Source organism: Podarcis raffonei, chromosome 1 (assembly GCF_027172205.1).
Source record: "Podarcis raffonei isolate rPodRaf1 chromosome 1, rPodRaf1.pri, whole genome shotgun sequence".
Lineage (NCBI taxonomy): Eukaryota > Metazoa > Chordata > Lepidosauria > Squamata > Lacertidae > Podarcis > Podarcis raffonei.
The window spans coordinates 27,379,867-27,407,766 of NC_070602.1; the positions used below are offsets into that span (position 1 = coordinate 27,379,867).

Here is a 27,900-nt window from a genome sequence, read left to right on the forward strand (position 1 = left end):
CAGTGAGGAGAAACAAATCTACCTCCGCAACGGACCTGCTTCATCCTCTCTCCTTTCACAGGTTTTTCTTGGACACTGAAAGAAAAGAGAGCATTCTCCTCAGCTCCCTGAGCGTGTGAAACTTTTGATAAAGCCTTTTGCCTGTTCACATCCTGCTCTCTTCAGATTTCGCTCAGGACTTTCTCAGCTAGGCTGCATTGGGAGAGGGCAATGCTCTGTTAAAAAATTACTCACATTACAGATGTTTCAGCAAGCCAAAAGAATGGTTCAGTTGGTCAGGTGGGAAAAACAGCAAAATATTGAGGTCAGTCTATCCCTCCCTCTCTCAGGGGCAAACCCAAAAAGAGCACACGCTGCCTGTGACCTTAAATGTCTTGAAAAGAGTTCTCTGTAACTAGCCTGCCTGTTTAAACCACAAGTATGAGCCATGGCTTCAAAAACAGCTTCTGGGGCTGAGCTCTGATTAACTCTTGACTCAAATTAAGTCCACCTGGCTAGAGTCCACCTCCTCCCACCCCCACATTATCCATCCTTATCCAGCTTCCTTGTCCCTGGCAGGGAAACAGGCTGGCAAGTTTTCTTCGCAGTTGTGAAGTTTTCAGTAAATCACTCTTCGCTCTCTTTTCCCATCAGAACGTTACACTGCCTTAAAGTATTGAGTACACACACAAAAAGTTATCGGTAGAAATAGAAAGATTATTAAAAGTAGGGGCCAGGAGATCTGGGCCTCCTGAAAAACGGGGCTTGGGTTCCCTAGGAAACCTAACACTGCCCCTTTCCCTGGGACATGTTAGTTACCAGATTATTTTAAGAAGTGATACTGCAGAGTTATGGTATTTATTTTATGTAGTTCAGAGAACAATTACCTACCTCTCCAAGGAACATACAGCAATTCCTTGGTTTAATGCTGACCCCATTTGCTGGTTGGTTTTGCAAAACTCTTCGAGTTCTTTCTTCTCTGCACTTTTAAACTCTTTAACACTCGATAGCTGGGCAGCATAGACAAACAGGACTGTGGTTTCAAATTCAGTTTATCAGTGGAAACCTCTGGTTACAAAGGGGGCTTCCTGCTTAAATTGTGCTATAAAAAACATGCACTTGGTATTGGAATCTGGTTATGGAGGTTGTTAGGAAGGAGCTGGGATTGCTCTTGTAGCAAGAAACCTAGATCCCAGATTTGGTATTGTGGGACGCGGGTGGGACTGGGACGCGGGTGGTGCTGTGGGTTAAACCACAGAGTCTAGGACTTACCAATCAGAAGGTTGGCGGTTCGAATCCCTGTGACGGGGTGAGCTCCTGTTGCTCGGTCCCTGCTCCTGCCAACCTAGCAGTTCGAAAGCATGTCAAAGTGCAAGTAGATAAATAGGTACTGCTCCGGCGGGAAGGTAAACGGTGTTTCCGTGCGCTGCTCTGGTTCACCAGAAGTGGCTTAGTCATGCTGGCCACATGACCCGGAAGCTGTACGCCGGCTCCCTTGGCCAATAAAGCGAGATGAGCGCCGCAACCCCAGAGTTGGCCACGACTGGACCTAATGGTCAGGGGTCCCTTTGCCTTTATCTTTTACTTTCCATAAGGATGCTACTTGAAGATGATTTGTTGTTCCATAAGGGTCTTCTTTGAAGACCAGCTTTAACTCCATGTAGTTATTGGAACTGGAATTTCAAGATCTAGATTTTTCCAAGTGGAAACTCTCAACTTCAGCAAAATAAATAGAGGTAAACAATCCCTTTTGAACACACTGATACTCGGAGCAAATAGAGAGGAAAGATTGTGGTATAATCCAACTATTTTAATCTCCACTTAAATCTCTTTAGTCTAGGACAATATTCCCCAGCTTGGTGCCCTCCAGATGCTATAGACTCCAACTCCCATCATCCTCAGGCAGCATTGCCAGTGGTCAGGAGTGATGGGAGTTGCAGCCCCAAAAACATTCGGAGAGCACTATATTTGGGAAAACTTTTGAATTTACTTAGTAGCCTTAATCTCCCTCAGTTTAAATGTTACCTGGTCAAAAGAGCCAAAGTTCCAATTCCAGAAAAACATAGGTTACTTGATTTACACTTACACTTACTTACACAAATTCCATATGCAAGCAACAGTAGACCTCCTTCAGAATCGCTCAGGGCCAACCCAATCCATTTTGCCATTTGAAACAAGACTAGTAATAGTTGGTTTTTATCCCTGCCCAGCCAAAACATCTCTAGGAATTTCACAAGAAGTTACTGAATCTCCAATAAGATTGGCATAACATCTTTATTTCAAGGAAGTTACTTCGGAATAAAACATGCCCAAACCAGCCAGTTGTGTTTTATTCTGCAAAGGCTGCAGACTTGGGGAATGAATGAAATAATAGAAAAGTGCTTAAGCAAGCATACCCCAATATCCTTCCCTGTCCCTCAGAAATGTCCGCTTCCTTTTTTAAAAAAAGGAAAGCTAAGCTTATACCCAACCCCCAAATCCTACCCCTTCTACCCATTTGTTAGGCGCTCACAAGCCTGAAATTTGCTCTCTCCTTCTGTAGTTCAATAGCACTTTCCTGTATGTTTTCCACAGCAAATGGTATTCAGAGACACTAATCTTTACTAGTAGCCATTTATACCCTTGTACAATCAAATTGTGGATTTCTAATCTTTTTCCCCCCTCATTACAGCTGCTGTGTCAGGAATGAAATGATTTTTTAAAAAATGACAACTTTGCAACAAAGAGGGCTGTCTGCTGTCTACTGTCTGCCGGTGATGTGAAGATGAGTAGCGACTTGCAGCGAGCATGACATCACTAGCCAACGTAATTGCTTCCCAGCAATCAGAGTGGGTCTCCTTCAACGATGGGCTGCTGCTACCAGTTGCCTCCCAGGGTAGGCAAATTCCTTCCCTCTGATGAAATAGGCTGTTGCTGTATCTTGATATAAATAAGTTAGTCAAAGGAAACAAGGCAACTCTTTTACTCCAATCCAAAGTCCTCTGTGGGTTGTACTTAAACATAAGCGTTTTTTGTTTTTAAGAAGTGCAGCCTCTTCTCCATTCATTCAGGATAGGCACAAACTGATGGGTCTTCCTCCCATGGGGTTTTGTGTTTTCCCAGTTGCATGTCGCACATGGGCCTACTAAAATGGAGGAGCTCCTTGCATGAATAGGAATTGCTTGTGCTCAGGGGTGGACTATCCCATTTCACTGCCTGCGGTAAAACGGGAAGCTGTTCCACCACCCTGCCAAAGCCTTGCTTACTGAGGTCTCACAGCAGCTTCCAATGAGATATTGTGAGAGCTCACAAAAGCACTGCAAGATCTTGCCAGAGTTCCATGAGATTTTGCAAGATCTGGCTGGAAGTCACCGTTGCACAGTCCCACCAGCAAGAATACCCTCCCCCCCCCCATGGGATTCTGCAACCCAAGGCAGCAGCTTCAGTCTACCTCATGGGCAGGCCAGCCCTGCTTCAGCAGTAGTTGTGACTTTTACTAGCATGAGTCTGTATAGTGCAAATCCAGTGTGAAGTAATGGATAGAGCAGGGATGAAGAGCCTGTGGTCCTATAGACGTTGCTGGACTCCAGCTCCCATCAGCCCCAGCCAGTTTGGCTGATAGTCAAGGATGATGGGAGCTGTAGTCCAGCAACATCTGGAAGGCCACAGGTCTCCCAACTCTGGGATAGAGTGTTTCGGACTCAGAACTAGGTTGAATTCCTTCTTCAACTCACAGGGAGAACTTGAGTAAAATGCTCTATTAACCTATCCTACCTTAAAGCGTAGTTATGGAGTTAAAATGGGGTCACCCTAAGCTCCTTGAAAAGACAGGCTAGATGAAAGTAGCTAAAGGATTCGATTACATGCGGGTAGCTATGTTCAGTTTTTATATACCACCTCAATGTGTTATAAGAAATTTAACCTAGGGAGGGGAAGCAGCCTTGTGCCGAGCTTCTCCTTCTCCTATGTAACATCTAGTTCAGGGATGAGGAGTTTGCAGCCCTCCAGATATTGCTGGTCTACAAGTCCCTCACTCCCAAGACCAACCAGCCCCAGAATGAGTAGTGGAAACTGCATTTAAGCTGTGTATTTGCCCACCCCACCTTCACATCCTTTCAGGCAGGGATGGATACTTGCTCAGTATAATGACACTGGGGCACAGTATAACATGTACTATGCATTACAAAGTCTCTTTAATGGTGGAAAGGAGAATGACTCAACATGGGGTGCTGTGTTTCTTATAACAGGTAGTTTCACTCAGAAGCATAAAGCTGTAACATTGCCCTATACACATTGAACATTTACAAATGATGAAAAAGGATGTTTAAAAATTCCTTGTTGCTTCAACATTATATTGTGATTCTTCTTGCAGGCCAAGCTGGAGAACCTCTTGAAAGGTTTCTGTCCTCCTCTGATACTTCTTCTGAAGGCATCCAAAACCTGGATGGAGAATTTCAGACACTTGCACATGCAGAGCTGGGAGATGGAATGGACAAAACTGCTGCAGACTCTGTGTCCGTATGTTTGCTTGAAAACCACCCGTCTCCAAAGCCTGATCTGTCTTCATCATTCAGCACATGGGTCCAGTTTGAAGATGCACCCTGGCCTAGCACTTCACCAGAGAATGCACATACAGGTTGGAATGTCACACTATACTGAAGTCTATTACAGTAATGCTTGCAAATTATTCCAGGTTCAGTCCCTGGCATTTTCAGGTAGGGCTGAGAGAGGCTCTTGTCCGAAACCTTCAAGAGCCACTTCTTGTGAATAACACCGAGCTGGAATGATCCTGTGATGGAGTAGCAACAGGCTGCATTGATGCAGCTTACGTGTGGTTAGATCGTTGACCTCAAGAATAATACCCAACCTGACACAGTTTGGGGGCTTCTGTGATATTTTATTGAGGCTTCTACATACCAGAGCTCTTACGGCTTTGTTCTGCAGGGTAGTTAGTCCCTTGCTAAAATAATTAAGAAGCCATCCCCTAGGCCTTGCTCCCACGCATTCCACAGATATTTTGGCTTGTTTATTGTCAACATCGCAAGTGAATCACATACACACACACACCACATGCACAGAGTGTCTAAAAGACTATCTGCTATTCCATATAAACCTACCTACTCTTTAACTGTTTCAGAGACTGTGTTGTTGCTCCCTTCAAAGTTGAGATGTTGGCAACTGGAGAAAGGGCATTTTCAGTAGTGATACCCTTGTTGTGAGATTTTGCTCCTCCAGAGATACTTGACTGGTACATACTTTGCTAACTTTAGAGTACTGGGTAAATATATTATTATTATCCTGAATTTTTAAGGGATGATATGATTCTGATGATTTTTACTGATGATTTTAGGAACACAGGAAATATGAGTTCCTGTGTTAGCAACACAGGAAATATACTGAGTCAGATTATTTGTCCATCTAACTTACTGTTGTCTTCTCTGACTGGCAGTGGTTCAACACCTGCTACCTGATCCTTTTTTAGGTGATGTCAGGCTTTGATCCAGGGGCCTTCTGCAGGGGAAGTGTTCCACCACTGTGCTATTATTTTGATTTAAAAACCCCTGTTCTGTGATTTTAATTCTTTTTTTAAATGCTAATTGTTGAATTTTTAAAGCTTTGTTGTTGGTTTCTTTGAAAGAATTTGCTAAAAGTGTTATTTTAGAAATAACACTTAATTTTCCCCCCTCCAAAAAAATGTTTAATTATGCAAATGTATTGTGACACTAGTCCTGGCAAGGGTCACCAATGGCATGGGAAATAGCCATGTCAGTCATACAACTCATATGGTACCCTGATTGCTTATGCTACCAATGCAGCAAGGAATTCGGCTCTGTTTCAATTCTCTCTTATATTGACATCACAGTTCAATCAGATAAACTGCTGGGCAAAGCTGCACCCTGGAATGTAGCGAGGTATGAAAAGTAGAGCTAGAAATGGCCTATTGTGACATCTGGATCACACACCTCTCAAGGACTTTGTCTGATTCTAAGTGGCTCAAGTAACTAGGACTTTATCTCACATTCTTGGGGAGGCATTTTCACAGCAGAGCAAACTTCACATAATGCCGATTGTGCTATCCGCTCTGAAACTGGCAAGTCTTGAGTAAGAGAATCGTACAGCTGAGGAAGAAGGAAAGCAATAACTGAAAATGATGAGAGATTGATGGCATGCTAAAATTGGAACAAATTGTACTATCTTCGCTGCTAGAGGAAAAGTTTGCTATAAGTTCAGGTAGCTGAAGATTGAGGATGTATGTAATATAACTGAAACAAATTTGGAGAGAGAATTCTCAAGCAAGCTATTCTAGATCTCATTCACGTCATACATGTAAAGCATTGCTTTTAAGAGTAATAATGAATCCTGGGAACCGTGGTGCTAACCTCATAGAGCTGTAATTCCCAACACCCTTAACAAATTACAGTTTCCAGGATTCTCCATGACTGTTAAAGTGGTATAATAGTTCTTTAAATATATGGTGTGAGTAGAGCTTGCTTCTAAATACTATGAAGGTACGTTCTTCTAACTGTGATTTTGGACATTTCAGATTATAGATGCTGTTTGCGCTTGAGGCTTATATGGAAACATATCTCTGTTCAGACATTCTAAAATAGTGTGTACAGAGAGGAGATGAGGATCCCAGCTCTCCTCGCATCCCATGTATTAATAGTCTCTTTGCAGAGCAGGCAGGTATGCGGTTTTCATAGGTTTTTGTATACACATGTATAGGAAATGGGTTCCCTCAGTTCCTGCTTTCTGTAAACACACATTTAGGTATTTGCACTGATTATATAGAACCAGCCACTGTAACTTAGGGTGATATTCAACACTGCACTACTATTCTGTCAATGCAAATATTTTTGCTTGCTGGATGGAATGTTCTCTCCCATCTTCTCCCCACAGGCTGATCTCCCCAGAGCAGATTTGGGGGAAAAGCATGGAGGTGGGGGGGAAGCCCTGTTACACTAGCAGAAGTCCTCTTCCAGGACTTCCATTAGCCTACCAGGTTAGTTGAATCTGGCCCACAGTGTTCTCCAATGTGACCCTTTTCTGCTGGCACCAATTCCTTTAAAAGACTCTTAAAACTTCCTGGTAGCCTAGCATTAGGTGTGAGATTGTCACCAGTACTGGGGATGGACCAAACTGTTAACTAAGACTGTTTATCAGAGGGCTAATTGTATACATAAGGAAAAGCTGATATATTGAGATCCACACGTGCTTGATGATGGTTTCCAAGGACTCAAGAGACGCTGTTGCTGAGACCTGCCTCTAAAAGGTTTTTACCTCAGACCAATTTCCCTGACATTCCTCCCCAGCCAAATTCACTCAAAACCCAGTTAACTACTGGGTACAATCTGCCTCTGACCCCAAAGCTCCTATGGTTGTACTTCTGGCTTCTTGGACATTTCCCCTGTTTTAAAAAACCTGCATGTGTCCTCTTCCGTTAAAACCTTTACACATTGCAGCCTATTAGCCTAACTCAGCCACTGACTGCCTTCTTCTGATCACAGCCACCAAAGCATTGTTAACACACTGGGGAAAAATATACCATAATATTCAGGATTTCGCTGTCCACTTTCGCTTCAACTTTCTCTGTTCTTCGCCTCACACCTTCCTCATCAACTGTCGTTCCTGACTGACAGGTAAACTGCCCATTCTTCACTGACTAGAGCCTCCAACCAATCAGAGCCTCAGACTCATCAAATTTACTTGATCCCAGGCCCGTCTATAAATATTAAAAGCAATTATCTCTTTCCCCTTTCGGATCTTGTCTCCAAGCAGCTACTGCTAAACAGTCTTGCACCACAGTAAACAGCACAAGGCCTTGGACTTTGACATTTACGCTCTGACATTAACAGAGGTTGCAGAAATCTTTTTTCGAAGCACAAAACGCATGGACAGACATACACAGCATTCCTCAGTCTACAACATGGTAGCAAGTGTTTTGGTTTTATATTAGAAGGCTTATAGCAAATGAGGAGCATTGATAGCATCAAATAACCAGCTAGCCTGCAGAATACTCAGGCAGCATTTCCTGGCTTGAGGGAAACTTGATATAAGATGTTCTGCACCATCCAATTCCCTCTTTTGTCATGACTCACCTTTCCAGAACCCTTTTTAGGCTGCCTAGTTCCACAAATTTCTTTCTTTCTTTCTTTCTTTCTTTCTTTCTTTCTTTCTTTCTTTCTTTCTTTTTTAAAGCCTTCTCTCCAAAAACATTCTGCTGGACGTGTCCCTCTTCGGGATCTTCTGAGAGAAGGCCTCTCACGTCAGACAACAGTTGGACAACTACTTCTGAGAACACCAGCAGCCCCAGTTTCACACCTTCCTATACTGACCTGCAGTCCATAAACACTGAAGACCTGACCAGTGGCAGAGCATCTGCAGCAGACTCAACCGGTAAGCAAGCTTTGTGCTTCCTTCCTCTTTCATTGGTCACATTTCCCTAAACAAACTGTTAACATTGGAATCTAAATTTGCAATGAATCCTGGATCAGCCTATTACAAATGCAGTATCATGATATGAGCTTCAGAAGATGGCTCAGTCAACTATTAGTTATTCTTGGTGCTCTTGCTGAACTCAGGACTGGCCTACCTGTTTTATTAAGTCTTTTAAAGAACAGTTTAACCAAACAAACATAAAACAAGAATAAAAAGTGAAATAAATAAAAGGTATACTATATCATTATATGAGTTAACAATTACAATCCCGTTTATACTTCTCTGATGTGCAGGTTTTATTATTATCCAGATGCATATATGCTTATTTTTAACCTACTATATTTTGTGTAAAAGTATTCCAGATGTGTTTATATGTGTCCATGCAAAGTCTACATCTCTAATCAGTCTGTTCATAAGTTGCAAGTGTAGTCATATCTTCAGTCCACTGATTAAATGGAGCCGTACACTTATCTTTCTGGTGCATCGGTATCAGTCTTTTGGCCCTAGTAAGGGATGGCCCATCCATGAGATGGACTGAGGCAGCCACCTCAGAATCCCACAGGGCAGTGCCCCTGTGTGAGCCCCGCCCACCCCACCACCACAGGAGAAGCTGAGAGAAGCAGTGGTGGCTTCCAGTGAGATGTCTCCGGAAGCCACCACTGCATGACCCTGGTAAGTGAGGATTTGGCAAATAGGAGGCAGTGAGGTGGCACCTTCCCATTTTGCCTCAGGGCCACCCCGGCTGTGCCAGTTGTCAAAGAAGACCACTTGTGAGACTTATGAGAATGTTTTACAAATCAATTTAATCTGTAGTTAAAATATTCTAGTTCCTTCAGCACATTCACCTTTCCTTCACCGACAAGGAGAAACTTCTAGCCCCCCCCCCCGGGGGGGGCAAGAATCTTTTTTTAAGAGCTAAAGAAGACATGATAACGTTTATGTCTTTAGCCCTGATCTTCCTGCTGTGCCCTTTCCTAGGCCAGATGAGGACTGTGGCCCTGGGAGGACTTTAACCTTTCCCCCCTCCCATGATGGCTGCTTATTGTGGGAGGGGAAAAACATGTACCCCAGGGCTAAAGGCATTATATAACTTTCATATACTTTGGCCCTAAGACAAAGGAAAAAGCAGAGAGTGAATCAAGACAACCTGTGGAGATATGTGATGAGATCTTTTGACTTTTTTAAAAAAACAACTTTTACTCAGCTGTTGTGGGGGGCAGACTTTTGGTCAGAGCAGCAGATCTGAGGGGGGAGTTGTATAACCCTTTCTGTCTGTGCCATTTTTGTAATCTAAATCCCTTCCCCCTCCTCAGCTGATATGAGCCTTACTTGGGGGGTGGGGTGGAATACAGATAGATTACCTGCTTCCTCTGTAGATTTTGCTCCTGTAGGATAAAAAGTAGCTGGGGCATGGCTGGTCTGATTAAAATCTGAGTCCTCCACAGCTACTTTAAAGCTACATCTGTTTTGGTCAAGAGAGAGAAACAAATTGGCAGACTTGCATGATAAAAAATAATCAGAAGTAGATTCTGCCTTGCTGGAATGTTAAGCTGTGCCCCTGATATGCCCAGAGGTAGAAAGCACAAATATTTACACTAAAGCACATGAAGCCTGTGTTTGATCAAATTAAAAGCTGGACGTGGTCTGTGGCTAATTCATGTGCAATTCATATGTGGCCTACTTCAGGGCAGTGAGGTGAACTTTTGACAAGCTTCAAGGATAGCTGCCCTAGGTTTAGACCACCTTTCCTAGGTAAAATTTACACAGTCACATACCAAGCAACTAGCGCTATCTGAATATTGTGGGAAGGATTTGCAAATAGATAAAAGTGTCTTTACAGGATTTATCATGCTTACTTTGGGTCTCGGCTCTGCCATGCAATGTGGAAAGTCAAATATCTTTGCAATGGGCAGGAGTTCAGTTTGAAGTAGGGCACAGTTGTGTCAGATTTTGTGTGGAAATTCTTGGTCTTCTGCTTCTGATTGAGAGGGAAAGAGCAACACAGCACCGAATTGTTCAGGTCCACAACTGCAAGATACCGAGCACCCTGGAAAGCGGTTTTAAATCCCCAGGAACTTCCTTTTAGTTTTACTAACAAGGAATTGGAAAATGTGAGCAACAGCCACTGAAAAAGTAGCCTGACTTCTAAAGGGTATATGTAATGGTTCTAGGGGTTGCTCGTGCGTAAGCCGGTGCCAACACCTGGCTGGGTTGCCTGAGTGAACCTTTTCTGTCCGGACAGCCACTCACCTGTGGCTGTCTCAATCGCTGGCAGAATCCGTCAGTGGGCGTTTCTTAAACTTCTTCCAGCAAAGAAGCTCTTTGACGCCTAGTCTCCTCCTACTCTCCCTGCGCGGAAGCCTTCTGCGCAAGGAGGGCATAGGCAGCGGAGGACCCTTACTCTCCCCGCTGGTCCCCGGCAAGGAGTCAAGGGACCGCCTCGCCGATTCCCATCTGCCCCCCTTCTCCACTGGTGCTACGCTGCTTCTCTTCCCCAGAAGATGGGCTGCCTCTCCCCATCCCGGGACGCTCTCTGGAATCCCTCTGGAGCTTGCTCTCTCCCTCCGGCACTGATGGCAGTTCCCTGACAGTATATGACTTCAGTGGCTCAAAAATGACTAAGAGTAAGCCAGGACTGGGCAAAGCTCTGCACTATGCAGGGCAGAAATGTATGTTTGAAGAGTTTTAGGGCACCACAGTGAGCTGATTTCTCATGGTGAATTAAATACATGACTGAGAATCTTGCACTCTCTTGATGTGATCTTTCAAGTGGCTGGAGATCAAATTGGTGAGGTTTTAGCAGTAGCACTAGCAGCTATTACTTGTAACTCGTTTCATATGCTCGAGTTATTGGAGTGGGTGCGTTGCCAACTATGAACACAAAGGTGGCATTTCCCATCATAATCAAGTAGTGCTTGATCCTTCTCTATCCTCAGGAAGGGGCAGGACCACACATTGAGGGGGGGAAGGGAGGGTTCTCATGCTGAAATAAGAGATTCTGCTTCTTTGCAATATAATGTGGTTGCCTCAAAAGCATGGGAAAGGATGAGGAGATTGTACCGGTAAGAAGCACAAGAATGTGGTTTAGCAATGATGAGAGGTTTAGAGGATCGGTTTTAGGCCTAGCTGTTCTTAAGCTAATTGGAAGCAGATTTAGTGTAAAAGGAGAAGGGAAAGTCAGGGGGAAATCTTGTAGGCTCAGATGTTGGCTTCTCCTCTTGTATGATTTCTTCCTAGATGCTCAGACAGGGTCTGTTGCAGTGTTTTTTCCACTTGGGGGAAAAATGTCACTAAGATTGAGTATCAGTGTGTGTGGTGCATCATTTTAGATGCCCTGAATCCAAGCTGGCCATTAATGATGGGTATAATAATGCATTAGGGATGTCCAATTTAATTCTTGCTCTGTATGATAGTTTGTATCAAATATGAGTCATTCTAACTTACCTGTTTGGAGACGAGAAAGCCCTAATATATAAATCTTTGTATTTATATGTCAAACCCAAAGTTTCTGATCTTATTATTGAAATCAAATTACCTCTTTTCTTTCTTGTTAAAAAACAGCCAGGGGACCATGCAGTGTTCACACTTTTAGATCTTTTAAGCTCCCTGTTTTGCTGGATTTTAACCCATTTTTTAATTGTCCATTCCTGTAGGTGGTCTTTCTCTAATGTTGTTCATGCATAACCTCCTTGCAAATATAAGAGGAACAGTTTGTTTTTCACTCTGAGGCCAACTACTGGACGTATCAATGGCTTGATTCATTATAGGGCATCTTCCTATGCTCCAGTTTCCCTAGGAGTTTGCTTCTGTCCTGAGAAAAAGGAGACAAGAGAGAACAGAAATTAAGGATAGGAGGAAATGCCCTTTTTGCCGTAGGTCCACGAAAGCAGGGAAACAGGGCTGTTACGACCCAGAAGAGTTTGTGTGGAACTCCTAGCCAGGTGGAAGGCTTCACAGTCAGAGCCTGTTGGAATTGGAAAGAAGAAAAGTAGGAGACTCCTCGCTCTTTCCCAGTCATTTTATGCTCATTGAATGGCTGAATCCGCTGCTTCCAGTGGAGAGATTTGAGTTCTAGTTCAGTGGCAATAATTTGGTTCCCTATGACTTTTATTTTAAATCCTTTGGGCAGTTCTTACCTCAAACTCCAACACTTCACTGATGTTGGGGTTTTTTTGGTGTGTTTTTTTTAAAAAACTTGATAACGGATTGGAGTTAAGAGTGGGTTAGCTATTAAGAGTGAAACTTCAAAGAAATTCCTGTGCGTGTTTACTGCAGATTGGGTGATCTCTGCATTACATACACAAATGGCAGCAAAGTTTGAGCTTTTGCCTACGCAGCGCTACTAAAGAGGATGTGCTGCTCTGATCAAGAGTTTCTCTGGTGGACTTGGCTTTGGGTTATGTACGAGCATGTATCCCATCTTTACACTGGCACACAAGGTTATGGCATGCCTGTTCACAATATCACGATCAATAGGGTTATTCCTTTAGTGCAAGGTGCATTTTGACTTGTTCTTGGTGACTTGTGTTTAATACAGTTAGTGACTCATCTATATTGTTATGCTTTTATAGATCCTATATAGTGCAATAATTTCCTACTTCCCCTTCTCATTAACAAGCTCACACACTCTGGAGGAGAACAAAGCATTGCATTTTGCCACTGGGATTCTGGCTTCTTTGGCTGAAATCACCAGTTGGCTTGAAATCTGAGTTCCAGGCTGCACTCGAGTACGTAGGTAGGCGCCTGTACAGACACCTACTGGCTCCAGCCTTGAGGCTTACAGATAGTTATCGCAGAGGCGCAGAAATGGGAATGGAAATTAAAAAGAGCACTACTGTAATTTCCTGAAGTGCCCTGAAGCAGGTTTTGGAGCAAAGACGTAATTTCATAGATCTGCATGAATGGTGTGAATGCAGACAATTTAACCCCTGGGCTGCCTTCAGCGATTTTGGAAACGGGAGAGAGTAGAACCTTCCTGATGCTATCATGGAAATAATTGATCACACTTCAGATTTAATGCAGAATTGAAAGCATGTTTCCTCATAAGTGTGACCTGTTGAATTCAGTGGACCTTTTTTTGAATAGTAATATAAGTGTGCTTAGGACTGCAGGATATTTATTTTATTCTGTTTCATTTTAATGTTGAAATTACACTGCATCATGTTTAGTATGGAAGAGCCACTGAAGGTACTGAAGTGGACCGCAAATTGTGTTTTTGGCTTAGTTGAAATCCCATTTCAGCAAGTTACTTATGAGAAGGGGCCTCACTCCCAGGACTCATGGAAGGGCAATGATCATAAGGAGCTTTGAAATTTGTTATTGTTTAGTCGTTTAGTCATGTCCGACTCTTCGTGACCCCATGGACCAGAGCACGCCAGGCACTCCTGTCTTCCACTGCCTCCCGCAGTTTGGTCAAACTCATGCTGTAGCTTCAAGAACACTATCCAACCATCTCATCTGTCGTCCCCTTCTCCTTGTGCCCTCCATCTTTCCCAACATCAGGTTCTTTTCTAGGGAGTCTTCTCATGAGGCGGCCAAAGTATCGGCTTTAGGATCTGTCCTTCCAGTGAGCACTCAGAACTGATTTCCTTAAGAATGGATAGGTTTGATCTTCTTGCAGTTCATGGGACTCTCAAGAGTCTCCTCCAGCACCATAATTCAAAAGCATCAATTCTTCGGTGATCAGCCTTCTTTATGGTCCAGCTCTCACTTCCATACATCACTAACTTCCATACATCACTTTGAAATTACTTGCATGTGAATAGTTCCATGTGAATGTTGACAATCCCTGATAAATGTATTGAGTCCTGGGGCTGTAGGAGGCCACTTTAAACTGTTTCAGGCCAATGATCCACCTGCCTCAGTATTGTCTCCAATGTTAGCAGCCCTATAGGATTGAAGATGGGAGTCTTTCCCAGGTCTAACTGGAGATGGCAGGGGTAGAATCTGTGGCCTTCTGCATGTGCTCTTCCACTGAGCACCAATTCTTCCTCCCCCCCAAAGTCCAGCATTCACTGCTGCATGTCCTTACTTGTGAGCTATAGACTGGTTAAGTGCTCACAGTCTTCTTTTTTTAAAAAAACAACAACATGAATGTATCCTCTGGTATACCTCCGTCACTCAGAAAAGGTCAAACTGCATATCCATGATTGGATTTTCCTTCTTTGAAAAAGCTCACAGGAGAGGAGGGATGTTATAACCTTTTACTTGTTCATCGTTTCCCCAGTCTCATCTTCATCCTTAAGGTGCAGCTAACTCCCATTAAAGACGGGGGGGGGGGAATAGTCAACAAGTACATACAAGTGGTGTTAACAGCAGCAAATTTGGAGTGCAAATTGTGTTAGTGTCTCCCTTTTACTGTTGTTAGCCGCTCTGAGCCCAGCTTTGGCTGGGGAGGGTGGGATATAAATAAAATTTATTATTATTATTATTATTCACCTGTAACTCTCTGCAGTGCGCAAGAAACACCTGTGCAGAGTGTTGACTTCTACCAGTGGCGTAGCGTGGGGGGTGCCAGGGGTGCCGGCCGCACCGGGCGCAACATCTGGGGGGGCGCGAGTCCAGAGGGCCCAGCCGTGTCTTGCCCTCGGCCCGCCCCTATTGTCAGAGCGGCCGGCCAGCCTCCGCCTGCTCCTACCTTGCCCACCCGAGGACTGCGGCAGCGCCCGCCCCCGTGGCCACCTACCCCCGCCTCGCCCATTGGCTTGCCTCCCTCGGCCCCGCCTCTCTCCAATGGCCGCGGGGGTGTCCTGCTCGGCGCCGTCGCCTTTTTTCAGGAGGTAGGGAGGCTGGACGGGGAGGTGGGGTCGGAAGCGGGCAGAGAAGGAGGGGAGCTTGTAGCCAAAAGGGCTGCGCCGGCCGGCAAAGGGCCGGGGAAAGTTTGGAGAGGAGAAACGCACTGTCATGATTTCCCGGTGGAAGCGGCAGGATTAGGGATGGCGAAGCGTAATTACGCACGAATTTCGCTGGGTGAGAGCTTCGGGGATCGATCGGCGGAAATGGGAGTCAATTGGAATATGAGAAAGAGAGAGAGGGAGGGACCATCATTCATAGGCATAGATTTGTAGGGTTAGGGGGCGCAAATCCACGGGTTAGGGGGTGCAAATTACTTGCCTTGCCCCGGGTGCTGACAACCCACGCTACGCCGCTGACTTCTACATCCATGTTCAAGCAGATTACACGCCTTGTGTTTTATATACAGATTAAAAACACATGCCTTGTGTTTTATATACAGATTCTAGCTAGTGGAATTGCACCTGTATGCCTCTGAGTGAAAAAGTAAATACTATCTGTATAAGGACTAAGGACTGGGTGTTAGAACGAGGTGGGCGAAAGCAAGGTGATGGCCATTGTCACTGATTCCGAAGCTCTGCAAAACAGACCTTTCCTGTACTGTAAAAAGACTTGGCTCTGAAAGTGGGGCAGTTAGATTCCCCCATAGTGCTTTGCAGAGCCTCCTTTGTGGCAGGGTGTTCTCTAATCGTGCAGTATTAGGATCTGGTTGGGAAGCTTTGCACAAAAGAACTTAGGGGCTCTGGAGGCTTTGCTTTCATGAACTCATTTCTTCTCCTGCTCCCGGGCTGATTTGTTTGCAGAGGCTCGGTTGCCTCAAGCAACGTAATATCAGTGTGAACTATGGGGTATCCTTGGAGATCTGCAGGATTCCCTGCAAACCTTTTCAGCTATTAGCCTTTTCAGAGGATGAAACAAATAGGCATTTTCTTCAGTAGGAGCTATTGCTTAGTCTCCCCTTCCCTTTTCTTTTCTCTGCCCCACCCCACTTTTCTGAAGTATGTAAAAGCAGCTTGGTGTGTTTCACAGGCAGATACTGTGAACAGTGTAAAGCAATGCCTTCCATGCCACAATCTCTCCTGTTAGTCCTAATGCCTTTGCATCAGTCTTTAGCCTTAGGGAAAACCAATGAGTGAACTTGCAATATGCCTGACACCTGCCCATGCCTCAGTGCTCTTGCTTTCTCCCTGAACTCCCCTTTCCCCATGCCAACTGGGACCATGTAGTGGCTACAGTCTTCCTGTTGCTTCTCCTTCTGCTTGCCCCATCCCTGCGGATAGCAGCATGGAACTGGCAGGCAACACAAGTGACTACTCCCCAAAACACACACACACACTTTTTTGCAAGGCTCTGCAAATCCTATCTTTTCTAGAATTGCAATTTTGTGTGGGTGGTGCAAGTGTTGTGATGGCGGGTGATGATGTTGTGTAGTATGGGTGTGTGAATATATTTGTGGTGTGGGGGAATGAATGGGTACAGAGGTTGTACCCTTGGGTTTATACTTGTCCTAAACAATCATTCTTTTCTTCAGCATTGGAGCATGAATCGTAAACAACTGCTATAATGCCAAATGAGGGGAATTGCACCCTGTAGTGAGTGAATTATCCAGAACTCACATTTAAGCTAAGATATATAATGCCAAATTTGTTAACTAATTCTAACAAAGAGATGTTTCGGTGGGTGGGAAGGTTGTGAATAACTTGAAGTCAGTCATACAGGAAATAGAACCTGCCCCCATTGCTCTTCATTTCAGTACATTTCTAATTTTTATTTTTATTTTTTGGTCTTAGAATTGTGTCCATTTATTCTCTTATGTCTGTCCAGTATGGACTATGCAAATGGCAGAAGAGTTTCTTTGGAAGGTGATCGCAGACATGATATTAGCTGTGCAAGTGAAAAAGACCTTGATAGTTATGATAGGGCCACTGAATATCTTTGCAAAGCTGCAATGCTTACTTCATTAATCAGTTTGGTTAGCCAATTAAAAATCTTTTGAAAGACTGAATAGGTGCTCCCAATCAATGAGATAGTAAGGATACATGTATCTCTAATTTATAAAAGCTTATGGTGGCAAGAGCAACTCTAAAAGGAGTATCCTGTCCTGGATGTGAGAGAGGGTGAAATGTCTCTTTTAAATGCTCTGCACATGTATGCTTCATCTGAAAACAAAACAGTCCTTGCCTGTAGATTTATGCATATTTAATTGGTTGGAAACTCCTATGGGAAGCTGGAAGAACCCTAGTTATTTTTGTTACAACATTAAGAACTGACAGGCACTCTCTTATAGAGCCTTGTGCTAGCAAGATAAGAATTGTGGGAGATAAGAGTTTGTCTTATGGGTACAGAGTTTATCTTTCTGGAAACGGAAAGTAGCTGAGCTAACTGCAGTGGTGGAACCTTTTCCTTCATTTCTTTCAAGTTATTCCTTCCTCATTCGTAATTAGTTGGTTTATTATAAAAGTATTACAACCCAGTTATAATGCTTTTTAAGCTCTTTTCTTGCTCAGATATGTAAAACTTTGGAAAGAGGAGTGCTTATTTTTCCCCACACGAAGTTTGAAAAAAATTCTCCACTGGCGTGGTAAGAGGCATTTCTGTGGCAACCCATTAGCCAAAGCAAATGCCATCCTTGTCCACAGCTTTACACAATGTAATTCCCTGTTATTAAATACAGCTGCAGGTGAGCAAACACTTCTTAAAAATGCAAACGGTTCCCTTTATTCAGTCTTTCTTGACTCTCCGTCTCTTAACCGAGGGATGAACTCTGTGGCACGGTTATGAATTTTAAAGGGAGTTGAGCAAAGCATTGCTTTGAAATTAGCCTCCATTGTGCCTTCACTGAAAAAGCAGTAGAGCAGCCCTTCTGCCTCGTAATCTCTGTTAATAAGGGTGACTGAGCACATCTTCATTAAACTGTTGGTGTTGCTGTGATGGGGGATTTATTTGGCCCCAGCCTTCTTTCAGATTCTGACCTCGATGAATCAGCCGTAATGCTCACACTCTGAAAATCTTTTGTTGCCTTGCTGCTGCTCTGAGAGCAATTAGTAGTAATGCACAATATATTTGGGGCTAGGGAAGAACCCCAACACATTCTTCCCTTTCTTCTCTTTTTTTAATGAGGGGGGCCTAGCTGTCATAGAATTCAAAGTTCACTTGATTGATTGAGCACCATGTTAGCTCTTGTACCTAAAAACCACAAAAGACCAGGAGAACATGTAATATTGCCCCTGAATCATTTTCTTCCCCCATACCCTGTTTGCACACTTTGGTTGCCAAATGTAGTGAGTTCTTCCGTGTGTAAAATATAAACCGTTTACCCACAACGAAGGCAATTCTTGCAATATGATGGCCCATCCACAGATTGCAGTTCTGAACAGAAGAGCAGATATTGGAAGCAAGCCATGCTCTTCCAAGTGTTTAAGGAAATCAAGCTTATTGCATTTTTACAGGGCTGCTGCTTAAGACTGGTTAGAAGTGGGGGCAAAGAGATTTTCGGGGGAGCAAAAGTTTTGACATTGACATTCTGCAACCAATCTGTTTTGTTAGCCACTTTGGGCTTCCCTTGGGAAGGATAAGCAATAGATAACATATTCAGAACATGAAATATGTTTTGAATTGCAAAACTGGAGGGTCTATTAAGGGTGCTAGCTATCAAGGGGGTTCTTTTATTACCTCATAACAACCACAGCACTGTTATCAACGTATTAGAAGAACCATGGTATGTAGACCCATGCAATGCTTATAGTAAAAGTTGCTCTGCATGTTGAACCTATGAAGTGGCCCAAAATAGGTCATGTGGTCTGAAGAACGCAAGGTAGAGGATGCAGCACACCACTGCTCTAAATGGCACCCCTACACAGATGTCCATAGTTGACCCTTTTTCTGGTATATTGTGAGTCACACTACCCTCTTGTGGCCACAAGGTGGTGTTACCAAACTTACATATTCCACAACATGGGCTGCAGCCTTGCATTGAGTCTGTCTTTTGGTTCTTCTAAGTATGGTCAGCACACTGTTCAGCTGACACCGCCTCTTATTGCACCACAGTCAAATATTAGCCACCTTCAGACGTTCATCCACAACTTTGTACCTCTCTTTCATCCACCCCCTTCCCTCATGTGCTGGCTTTGGCGCAGAAGTGCTGGCTTGCATTAAGCCAAAGTTTTCAAATGTGGAGCCATGAGAAGGGCTTCATCCCCGGATCCAGGAACTCCAGCATGCTAATACAGGGACGAGCGTTGCTCTGAAATGCTTGAGTCCCAAGTTGTTTAGGTGGCAGTACTTTAAATTCAGCCCAGAAGCTTATAGACACCCATTGAAGATCTTTCGGTATTATGTGATCCCTGATGGCCGCTCCAGATAATACTCTGACAGTCACACTTGGCACTAATCGTAGTTTCCAGGTCAGTTTTAAGGCAAGTTCATGTTGAGTGTATTGCATTAATCCAAGTAGGAGGGAGCCAGAGCACAGGTCACAGTGACCAGGTTATCTCTGTCTAGGGCAGCCATAGCAGACAAACTTGCCTGAGCTGGAAAACAGCATTCCAAGCCAGTGAAGCACCCGAGTCTCTGATGTCAGCTCAGTGTCAAGTACTTCCAGATTATTAGAACATAGGAATGTAAGAAGACCCTTCTGGAGCAGGCCAGTGGCCATTCTAGTCCATCATCCTCTTCTCACAGCAGCCAACCAGATGCTCTTGTGGAACCCACAAACAGGATCCGAGCACTTGCCCCTGCTGGCTGTCAGTGTAGACAGTTCTGAGCTCCCAGGGATTAGATCTGGGATCTGCTGCAGGCAACAAAGTACTTGTTTTTCCTTATCATTGGCAGAAAGGCATAGATACTGTGAATATACACGTGCAGTGTTTTCCCAAATGATGCTTTGGGAATCTTGTGTATGGGCTGTCAGAATATCAGTAGTGCTAAGTGTCTCTTGGGAGGAATACAGCAGGAGAGCGCTGGGATCCCCTTCTGGGTCAATAGTTAAAAGTCAGCAGGTGGTTCTCGTCTAGCAAAGGTTTAAGACTGAAAAGCAAACTTTGGGAGAGTCGCCCTCTGTCTCTCTCCTAATATACAGTGGTACCTCGCAAGACGAATGCCTCGCAAGACGAAAAACGCGCAAGACGAAAGAGTTTTCCGTTTTTTGAGTCGTTCCTCAAGACGAATTTCCCTATGGGCTTGCTTCGCAAGACGAAACGTCTTGCGAGTTCTTGCGAGTTTGTTTCCTTTTTCTTAAAGCCGTTAATAGCCGCTAAGCCACTAATAGCCGTGCTTCGCAAGACGAAAAAACCGCAAGACGAAGAGACTCGCGGAACGGATTAATTTCGTCTTGCGAGGCACCACTGTATTCATTTGTCATAGGCAGACACACAGCGTAGATCTTAAATCCTGATTTTAATTGAAGTTGTCAGCTGGGGGAAAGGAGTGATTGGTGCTGATGGCACTGTAAACAAAGCTGCTTTAGGATGTTTCTCCAAATGATTAGTGGTCTGTGTTTTAGCTGGAAGTAATTGTTATCCTTCCTCAAATATCATTTATCAAAAATGCCACCTGCCAGTGGCAGAATAGAAGACGAGCTAAAGGACCAAGCAGGATTTATAATCAGTCCAACATGCCCAGAAGACAAAGTCTGAATTTAATGTTACCCAAGACAGATAAATTTTTAAGGGGGTTTAAAACTTTAAAAACTGAAATGAAAGAAATGCCTAGTTCCTCATAAACTGTCATTTGTGGCAATGGAATGATACAATTTGAGGGTGTTTTTGATTACAGTGGTACCTCAGGTTGCATACGCTTCAGGTTATAGACTCCGCTAACCCAGAAATAGTGCTTCAGGTTAAGAACTTTGCTTCAGGATGAGAACAGAAATTGGGCTCCGGCGGCGCGGCAGGAGCAGGAGGCCCCATTAGCTAAAGTGGTGCTTCAGGTTAAGAACAGTTTCAGGTTAAGAACGGACCTCTGGAACGAATTAAGTACTTAACCTGAGGTACCACTGTATATGCAGAGTGCATCTCTCTCCCACACCACAGGGCAACCATAGCCTGCCATGTTTGATATTAAAGCACAGGCTTTTCTGTGTCTTAAAAGTGGGGGTGGGGCAAACTGCCTTCCCTCCCCCCCCCTCTCTGCCCCTTTCAGAAATTGCTGCACACATGCATGCCCACAACACAAAAGGTTATCCAAGCTCCAAGGATTTGGAGGTGGTTCTTTTGCTGCCCATTTCCTTCTATCCTCCACGGGTGTGCCTTGTTTGATTTGAGAGTAACCTGCTGCACTTTCCCTCCCTCCCCCCCCCCCTTCTGCCCTGCCCACACTAACTGAGCAGGGCTGACTGACAGGCAGGCAAACAGCCACGGGTCCTGCTCAAGCATGTATAATGCATACCTCCCCACACCACTCCCACAAGGCAGCCTCACTACGCAAGCAAAAGGGAGCCCCGGCTGGCTTGGCAGTCGTTCTGAAGGCTAAACTGACACACAGCGCCATCTCCCTGGGGTAAGAGCGGCAAGGTCGCCTGGCTTGCTTTGATTTTAAACGGGGGGGGGGGAGGCGGAGAAGGCTAGCAAGATGGGAAGCGGCAAAACAAGAAGCAGATGTTGGGGGGGGGAGAGAAAGAAAACTTTTGAGTGTGTTGACCCGTTGCCTGCAATACACTTGAAGCTGTAGTGCTGAAAGACTTAACTGACTCTGTAACCCGAGAGCGTTGAAATGGGGTCTGGACTGTTTGCTTTCAACTGGACATTTGAGCCGGGAACCCAGAAAGATGCGAGCGGGTTGCCCTTTGCACATCGACGCCGTTTTTACAAAGCTACTCTTCATGGATCTAGCATTTGAGAAAGTTAGCCTGTAAATGCGGCGGCTTCTAGAAAGGAGCTCAAGGTGTAGTGGTTTGGTCTGGTTTCTTTCCCAGAGAAATCCTGATGCTCTTAGCACACAAGACCATGCTGAATGGAATGGTCCAGGGTTTGTTTGTTGGTTCCTTCTCACCTTTAAAGAAGCAAGCGAAAAGAAAGGGGGAGGGGAGAAAAGCTGGGCTCTTCTTACAGTAAGATAATTCCTGCTATAATGGCAAGTGTCTTTTTATCTTACATTTGTCTATGTGTGTGTTCATGGGGAAATCAAATGCGATGTTAAATCAGTTTTTGCATTTCTCTGCAGCTGTAGTCAAATACTGATGGCCCCATTGACTAGAAAGGATTTTTGATTGATTGTTGTTTTTTTTGATATTTTTTTTAAAGGGTTCCGTCCATGTTCTGTACTACCTTAATATTCCAAAGTGGTGAGTTCCATACTAAAAGGTGCTTTAGGTATGACTTGTGAGAACACCTTTCTGTTAGAGGTTTCCTGAGGTTGCAATGCTATGCTGTGCAATACCTGGAAGAAAGGCTGTTCGAATTCAGTGGGACTTTCCTCTGCTAGTGTAAAAGATGACTCCTAGTTTGTGAAAAAGAATGCAGGGAGAGTAATTCAAAACAAAAGTCAATGTAGATTCTAGCTTATGCAGGGTTGCCTTCAAATTATAAGTATGAATAGATACACACACATACTTACATAGACATACTTGTTATTAATAATTTTTAAAACTCTGAAAACTTTGTTGGGGTCTTAGGTTTTGTAAATAAGTGAATGTATGAATTGGTTAGATCTCCTGACTGCATTATCTGGAGATGTAACTTCTGACTTTTAATATTTGTTGAACACTCATTGCCGTGGTTTGTGGAGTAATGAATCATGGAATTCATAAATGACCCGAACTTTGGAAGTGATGCCCCAAGCAAGGAAAGGAAAGCAAAGGTCCTTTGAAGGCAAGCTCATGTTGTTAGGTTGATACTAGTTTCCTTCAAAAACAAGAAAGGCCTTGCCTGTTCTTATTTTTAATCAAGGCTTTGATCGCCAACCTGATTACCATGAAGAGCGTGGAAATTCTGGCAAAGCATTTGTGGACACTCTGTGGGGTTAAGATTTTAATGCAATAAATGATAACGCTTCTTTTTACAGTGCAAAAGTGTTTTGAAAATTCCCTAAAACACGGTGCCAGGTTTACACCACATTTTTGTGAATTTTCAAAACAAACGGCAAGGGTACCCTTTATTTCTCCATTCTGTCACCTACTCTTTACCATATTGCTTTCTCAAACTTGTAATGCCACATATTTATTAAGTTGAGCTCCATCAAATTATGTGATCTCACCCCTGAAGAATTCCTTCCTTTTTGTCTTTTTGATAGGTCAGAATGTTTCTAAAAGAGAGTCACCTTAAAGTCAGTGGAAGGTTGTTGCAGAGTAAATAAGTACAATATACAGCTGGTGAAAAAGAGCCTCTAGCTCCTGTGGCTGGAGTAGATATTTGAAAATAGGGGTGTTACATAAACTACACTCTGCTCCTTTTTTTAAAGTGAAATGTTGGGTGGGAATGCACAATGTGAATCTGTAGTAATTGCTAGTGGCTTTAATTTGTTTTTGTTTTCAATTGGAGTCTGGACGGCATCCAGTCCTGTTATTAGTGCTAGGGCTCTGCCCAGGACCATGTAAATTACTAATATACTTCAGAGCATGTACAGAGATGCATTTAAGTCACCACTAATCAGTGGTGCTCTCAGGGCAGATGCCCAGAGCCCCACTCAGCAGAACATCCAGACAAGGGCCATCAGACACAGTAGGGCTTGTTTACCTAATTTTTAAGTCATGCACATAGCCACCTAAAGAGGATGGGGCATAAGACAGTTAAGTTCAGAGCCTAAAATTACCTAACTGCACCATTGCCCTTGCTTGACCATCCAAGCCAAGCCATCTCACCTAATAAAGCAAGGGTTCCATGCTAATAAGCCCAGCTTTCAGGCAAGCTTCAGCACTGTCTCATCGTTTCTGTGGAAGTTAATCCCTGCAGGGAAGCGTTTCCACAAGTCACTCCCAATATATGAAATCATAGCATGGCAGAAGGGTTGACACGCTTCCCCCCCCCCCTTGAAGAAATTCTGTGCATATGCTGAGAATCAGTTTGGCTCTGCGTGCCTGAGTCTGCCCTATGAGGAAACAGGGATATAAACTCAATCACCATTTTGATTCTTATATTTCTCTTCCACCCTTCCTCCAAGGAGCTCAGAGTGACAAATTTGGATTTTGTTAAATGGTGGGAGCGACTCTTGGGAACAATACCACAAAGATTTGGTGCTTCTATCGACCATTGCTTACACTGGAACACCCCCCTCCTAAGAGTAACTCTGAAGTATGTCTAGAAAATTTAAAAGGTGGTGCTTCAAAATTTAACAGTTGGAATAAATGTTTAGAATACTTAAGACGTTAGTTTCTATTTAGGACTACTGCTTTCTCTTGTTGATGTTGGCTAGTTAGGCAAAATGTAGAATCAGCTGTTTAGTGCTGGACAGTACATTCTCAGATGTTATCCTCAACCCCTTCACTACCATCATTGTCATGCATGCAGAGCGGGGGGGGGGGGACGACTTGGAGCTGTTGTGGTTTTCCGAAGACAATAGTCTTACTCAAAGCCCTGTTTATATGTTCTCTAATTCAAGCTTTATTTTGAATCCTCATTGCTCATCCTCTGACATTGATGGATAATACTGGTCTCTGTATTTGTCTCCTGGTTTATTTAGTTTGTTGAGGTATAGATATTAATGCATGCAGACAACCCCGAACGCTGTATTGTCAAGCTTTCAGGTGTGAGGCTATATTAGTTCAGTAGTTGTGCATTGCTGTAAATCAGCTGATTATTTTTGGGAAAGAGTTTATAACTTTTAATAAAACCAATGAGCCACAGAATACAAATGCCAGGGACAAATGGAAGCATTTTTTGCCCTAAACGAGGAAGGGATTCATAGAGGGTGAGGTGAATGGCAGCTTGGACCTGTCTTGACTCATACATTTAGTTGTTCATTCAGGTGGTTGCTTGCTAGGTGGGGGGGGGTTGGTGGGGATGGGCTGCAAAATGGTGCAAGGCATCTTTGTAAGATGGATGCTTATATCAGAAGCAGGTGTAATCCAGAAGTTTCATGAAAACAGTGAAGAGGCATAGGATGTTTTGTATTTGCAGGGTGTACTGATTCTTACAAACAGAACAATTGATGGCTGGAAGGAACTGTAGGATGGTGGGAACTGATTGGTCAGAGAACCTCCTTTTCTCAATCTTGGGAACACAGTAAAGGGGCTTGCTAATTAAGGAGAACCTAGATCAGGATAGCCAACGTGGTGCCCTCCAGATGTTGTTGGACTACAACTCCCATCATTCCTAATCATTGAACATGGTGGCTGGTGGAAATTAGAGCTCAGCAGCATTTGGAGGGAACCACTTTGGCCACCCCTATTCCAGACTACCTGGGAAAATTAAAATCTATTCATAAGGCATGTTCTTAGGTTTGGTTCATACTGTGTTTTCACCACATACTTTTGAACAGCCGGAGGGACACTGCATTGACTACTCCTGACCTAGATGATGCATAACCTGCTAACCTCACATTTCGGGCCAAATAAAACAGTTTTGGTAGGATTCTGAAGCTTAATGTTGATGGTGTGGATAACAGTGTTCCTCCAGTTCTGCTTTGAGAATCTTGCACCTAGTCACTCACTATATAATACAGGAACTGGCTGAGAAGTGTCATTGAAAGAACAGCAGGCTTTATGGACCAAGTCACATGGTGTGTGATATCACAGCTCAGCACCTTCTAGAAAAACTTCAGAACGAAGGTTGGGCAAAATGGACGAGTTGTGATTTTGACCCATCTTAGAGAAGGCGGAAAGTCAAAGGATATTGACTTAACAGAATCAATTTGATGTCAGCCAAGGCTTACAGTGACTCTGTGCAGCTGAGGTAATGTTTTAGTGACTCAACATAGGCAGGGGCTGCACATGCAGGATCCAGCCACAGAAACAGGCACCCTGCCAGAGGGTTGGGCTATTTACATATTACACTATTCACATGGGAAGTGCTTGCAGAAAAGCAGCACCCACACAGCTGAGAGAATGCTTAAAGGGCCCTCGTGGTGAGAAAACCCGTTGAGCATAGACTGTGAGGTGACAGCTGTATGAGGTGCAAGGATTGTGTGTGTGTACACATATATGTGCATGCTATATAAATCCAGAAGGGACATGGGTGGTGCTGTGGTTTAAACCACTGAGCCACTTGAGTTTGCTGATTGGAAGGTCGGTGGTTCGAATCCCTGCGATGAAGTGAGCTCCCGTTGCTCTGTCCCAGCTCCTGCCAACCTAGCAGTTCAAAAACACGCCAGTGCAAGTAGATAAATAGGTACTGCTGTGGTGGGAAGGTAAACGGCGTTTCTGTGCGCTCTGGTTTGCGTCATGGTGTTCCGCTGCGCTAGAAGTGGTTTAGTCATGCTGGCCACATGACCTGGAAAGCTGTCTGTGGACAAACGCTGGCTCCCTTGGCCTGAAAGCGAGATGAGCGCCGCAACCCGTAGTCACCTTTGACTGGACTTAACTGTCCAGGGGTCCTTTACCTTTACCCATATAAATCCAATGTTCTCGAAGCTACCAGCATGAGTCTGACCAGCCTGCGGGAGGCAGTGGAAGACAGGAGTGCCTGGTGTGCTCTGGTCCATGGGGTCACGAAGAGTCGGACACGACTAAACGACTAAACAACAGCAACATATAAATCCAGAATAATTCACTGTAGCTTATCTAGTAATGTTGTTGTTCGATTTCTACTTACAAAGTAGTGCACTTTCCCTTCGTTTTTTGTAATACACAAAATACTTGTAGGCGTACCTCTGTAATGCAATACATTTCCTTCATTAAAAGACTCGTTAGAAGGGAAAGTAGTATTTTCTCCCTTTTGGGTGGTGGCTTGCTAGAGTTTATCCAGTTGGTTTTTGTGTGTGTTTGCATTTTGTCCTTAAAAAAGAAAAGTGTGAGCATGGTTAGTTCCAAGCTCCACACCCTTCTAAAATTTTAACACTCAATTCCTTAGAAGCAAGAATAGTTTGTTTCTTCCCTCTTGTCTTTTTTATAGCCTTCTCATAGCCTACAGGGTCCGGTTGTGGCCAGACACATAAAGGTTGAAATATTCTCAGGAATGCTGATTTAGCAGCTTTTCTGTTCTGACTTGTAAGTGCTGGAATTCCTATAAGAAGAATTAGCCCAGCTTCCAGAATCTGAACAAAAAGTGGAATGTTATCTTTTGATTTGGAAAAAACTATTTCCTCCTACTGTCTATAACATAGTAGCAACGTTTAGAAATGGCATGTTCCAAGAATGTAAGGTGTTCTGAGGATGAATTGGAAAAAGTAAATAAACTGAAACAACTGAAGTTGGCCACAAGTCCTAAACAGGTTTAAGGTGAAAGCTCCATTAAATACAGTGAGATTTATGTTATGTACTGAAGTTCTCACCCTGGGCCAGCAGGGGGGATACTGTAGATAGTTCAGGTCCACATATGCAAATAAGGGATCGAAAGTGACGTTCAGTGATTGGATAGTTACAGAAAATGGTTACTGTTGCGTTCTAGTGGAGCTCTATATAAGCAGGCTGGCTGAACCCTTCAGTTCTGTTCTGGCCTGTGAATAAACAAGAGCTGTTTGAAGAATCGCTGTGTCGTCTGATATGTTCACCCACAACTTAACAATTTACTTCTGCATAAATATATGGAGAAGGGCTGCAACTGAGTGATAGAGCATCTGCTTGCATGCAGAAGGCTGCAGGTTCAGTCCCCAGCATCTCCAGGTAAGACTGGGAGAGACTCC

The 27,900-nt window shown here is 43.9% G+C and overlaps 1 protein-coding gene across 1 annotated transcript in view; it reads left to right on the forward strand.

The window, feature by feature from the left end:
- The window catches only part of STON2 (stonin 2), a 64,228-nt gene that overhangs the window by 9,465 nt on the left and 26,863 nt on the right, over window positions 1-27,900 (forward strand). Inside the window, exons 2-4 of the mRNA XM_053377757.1 lie at window positions 2,651-2,854; window positions 4,331-4,594; window positions 8,158-8,355. Of these exons, the coding sequence (XP_053233732.1) occupies window positions 2,767-2,854; window positions 4,331-4,594; window positions 8,158-8,355 (550 nt within the window). The 5' untranslated portion in view covers window positions 2,651-2,766. The remainder of the gene's footprint in view (window positions 1-2,650; window positions 2,855-4,330; window positions 4,595-8,157; window positions 8,356-27,900) is intronic.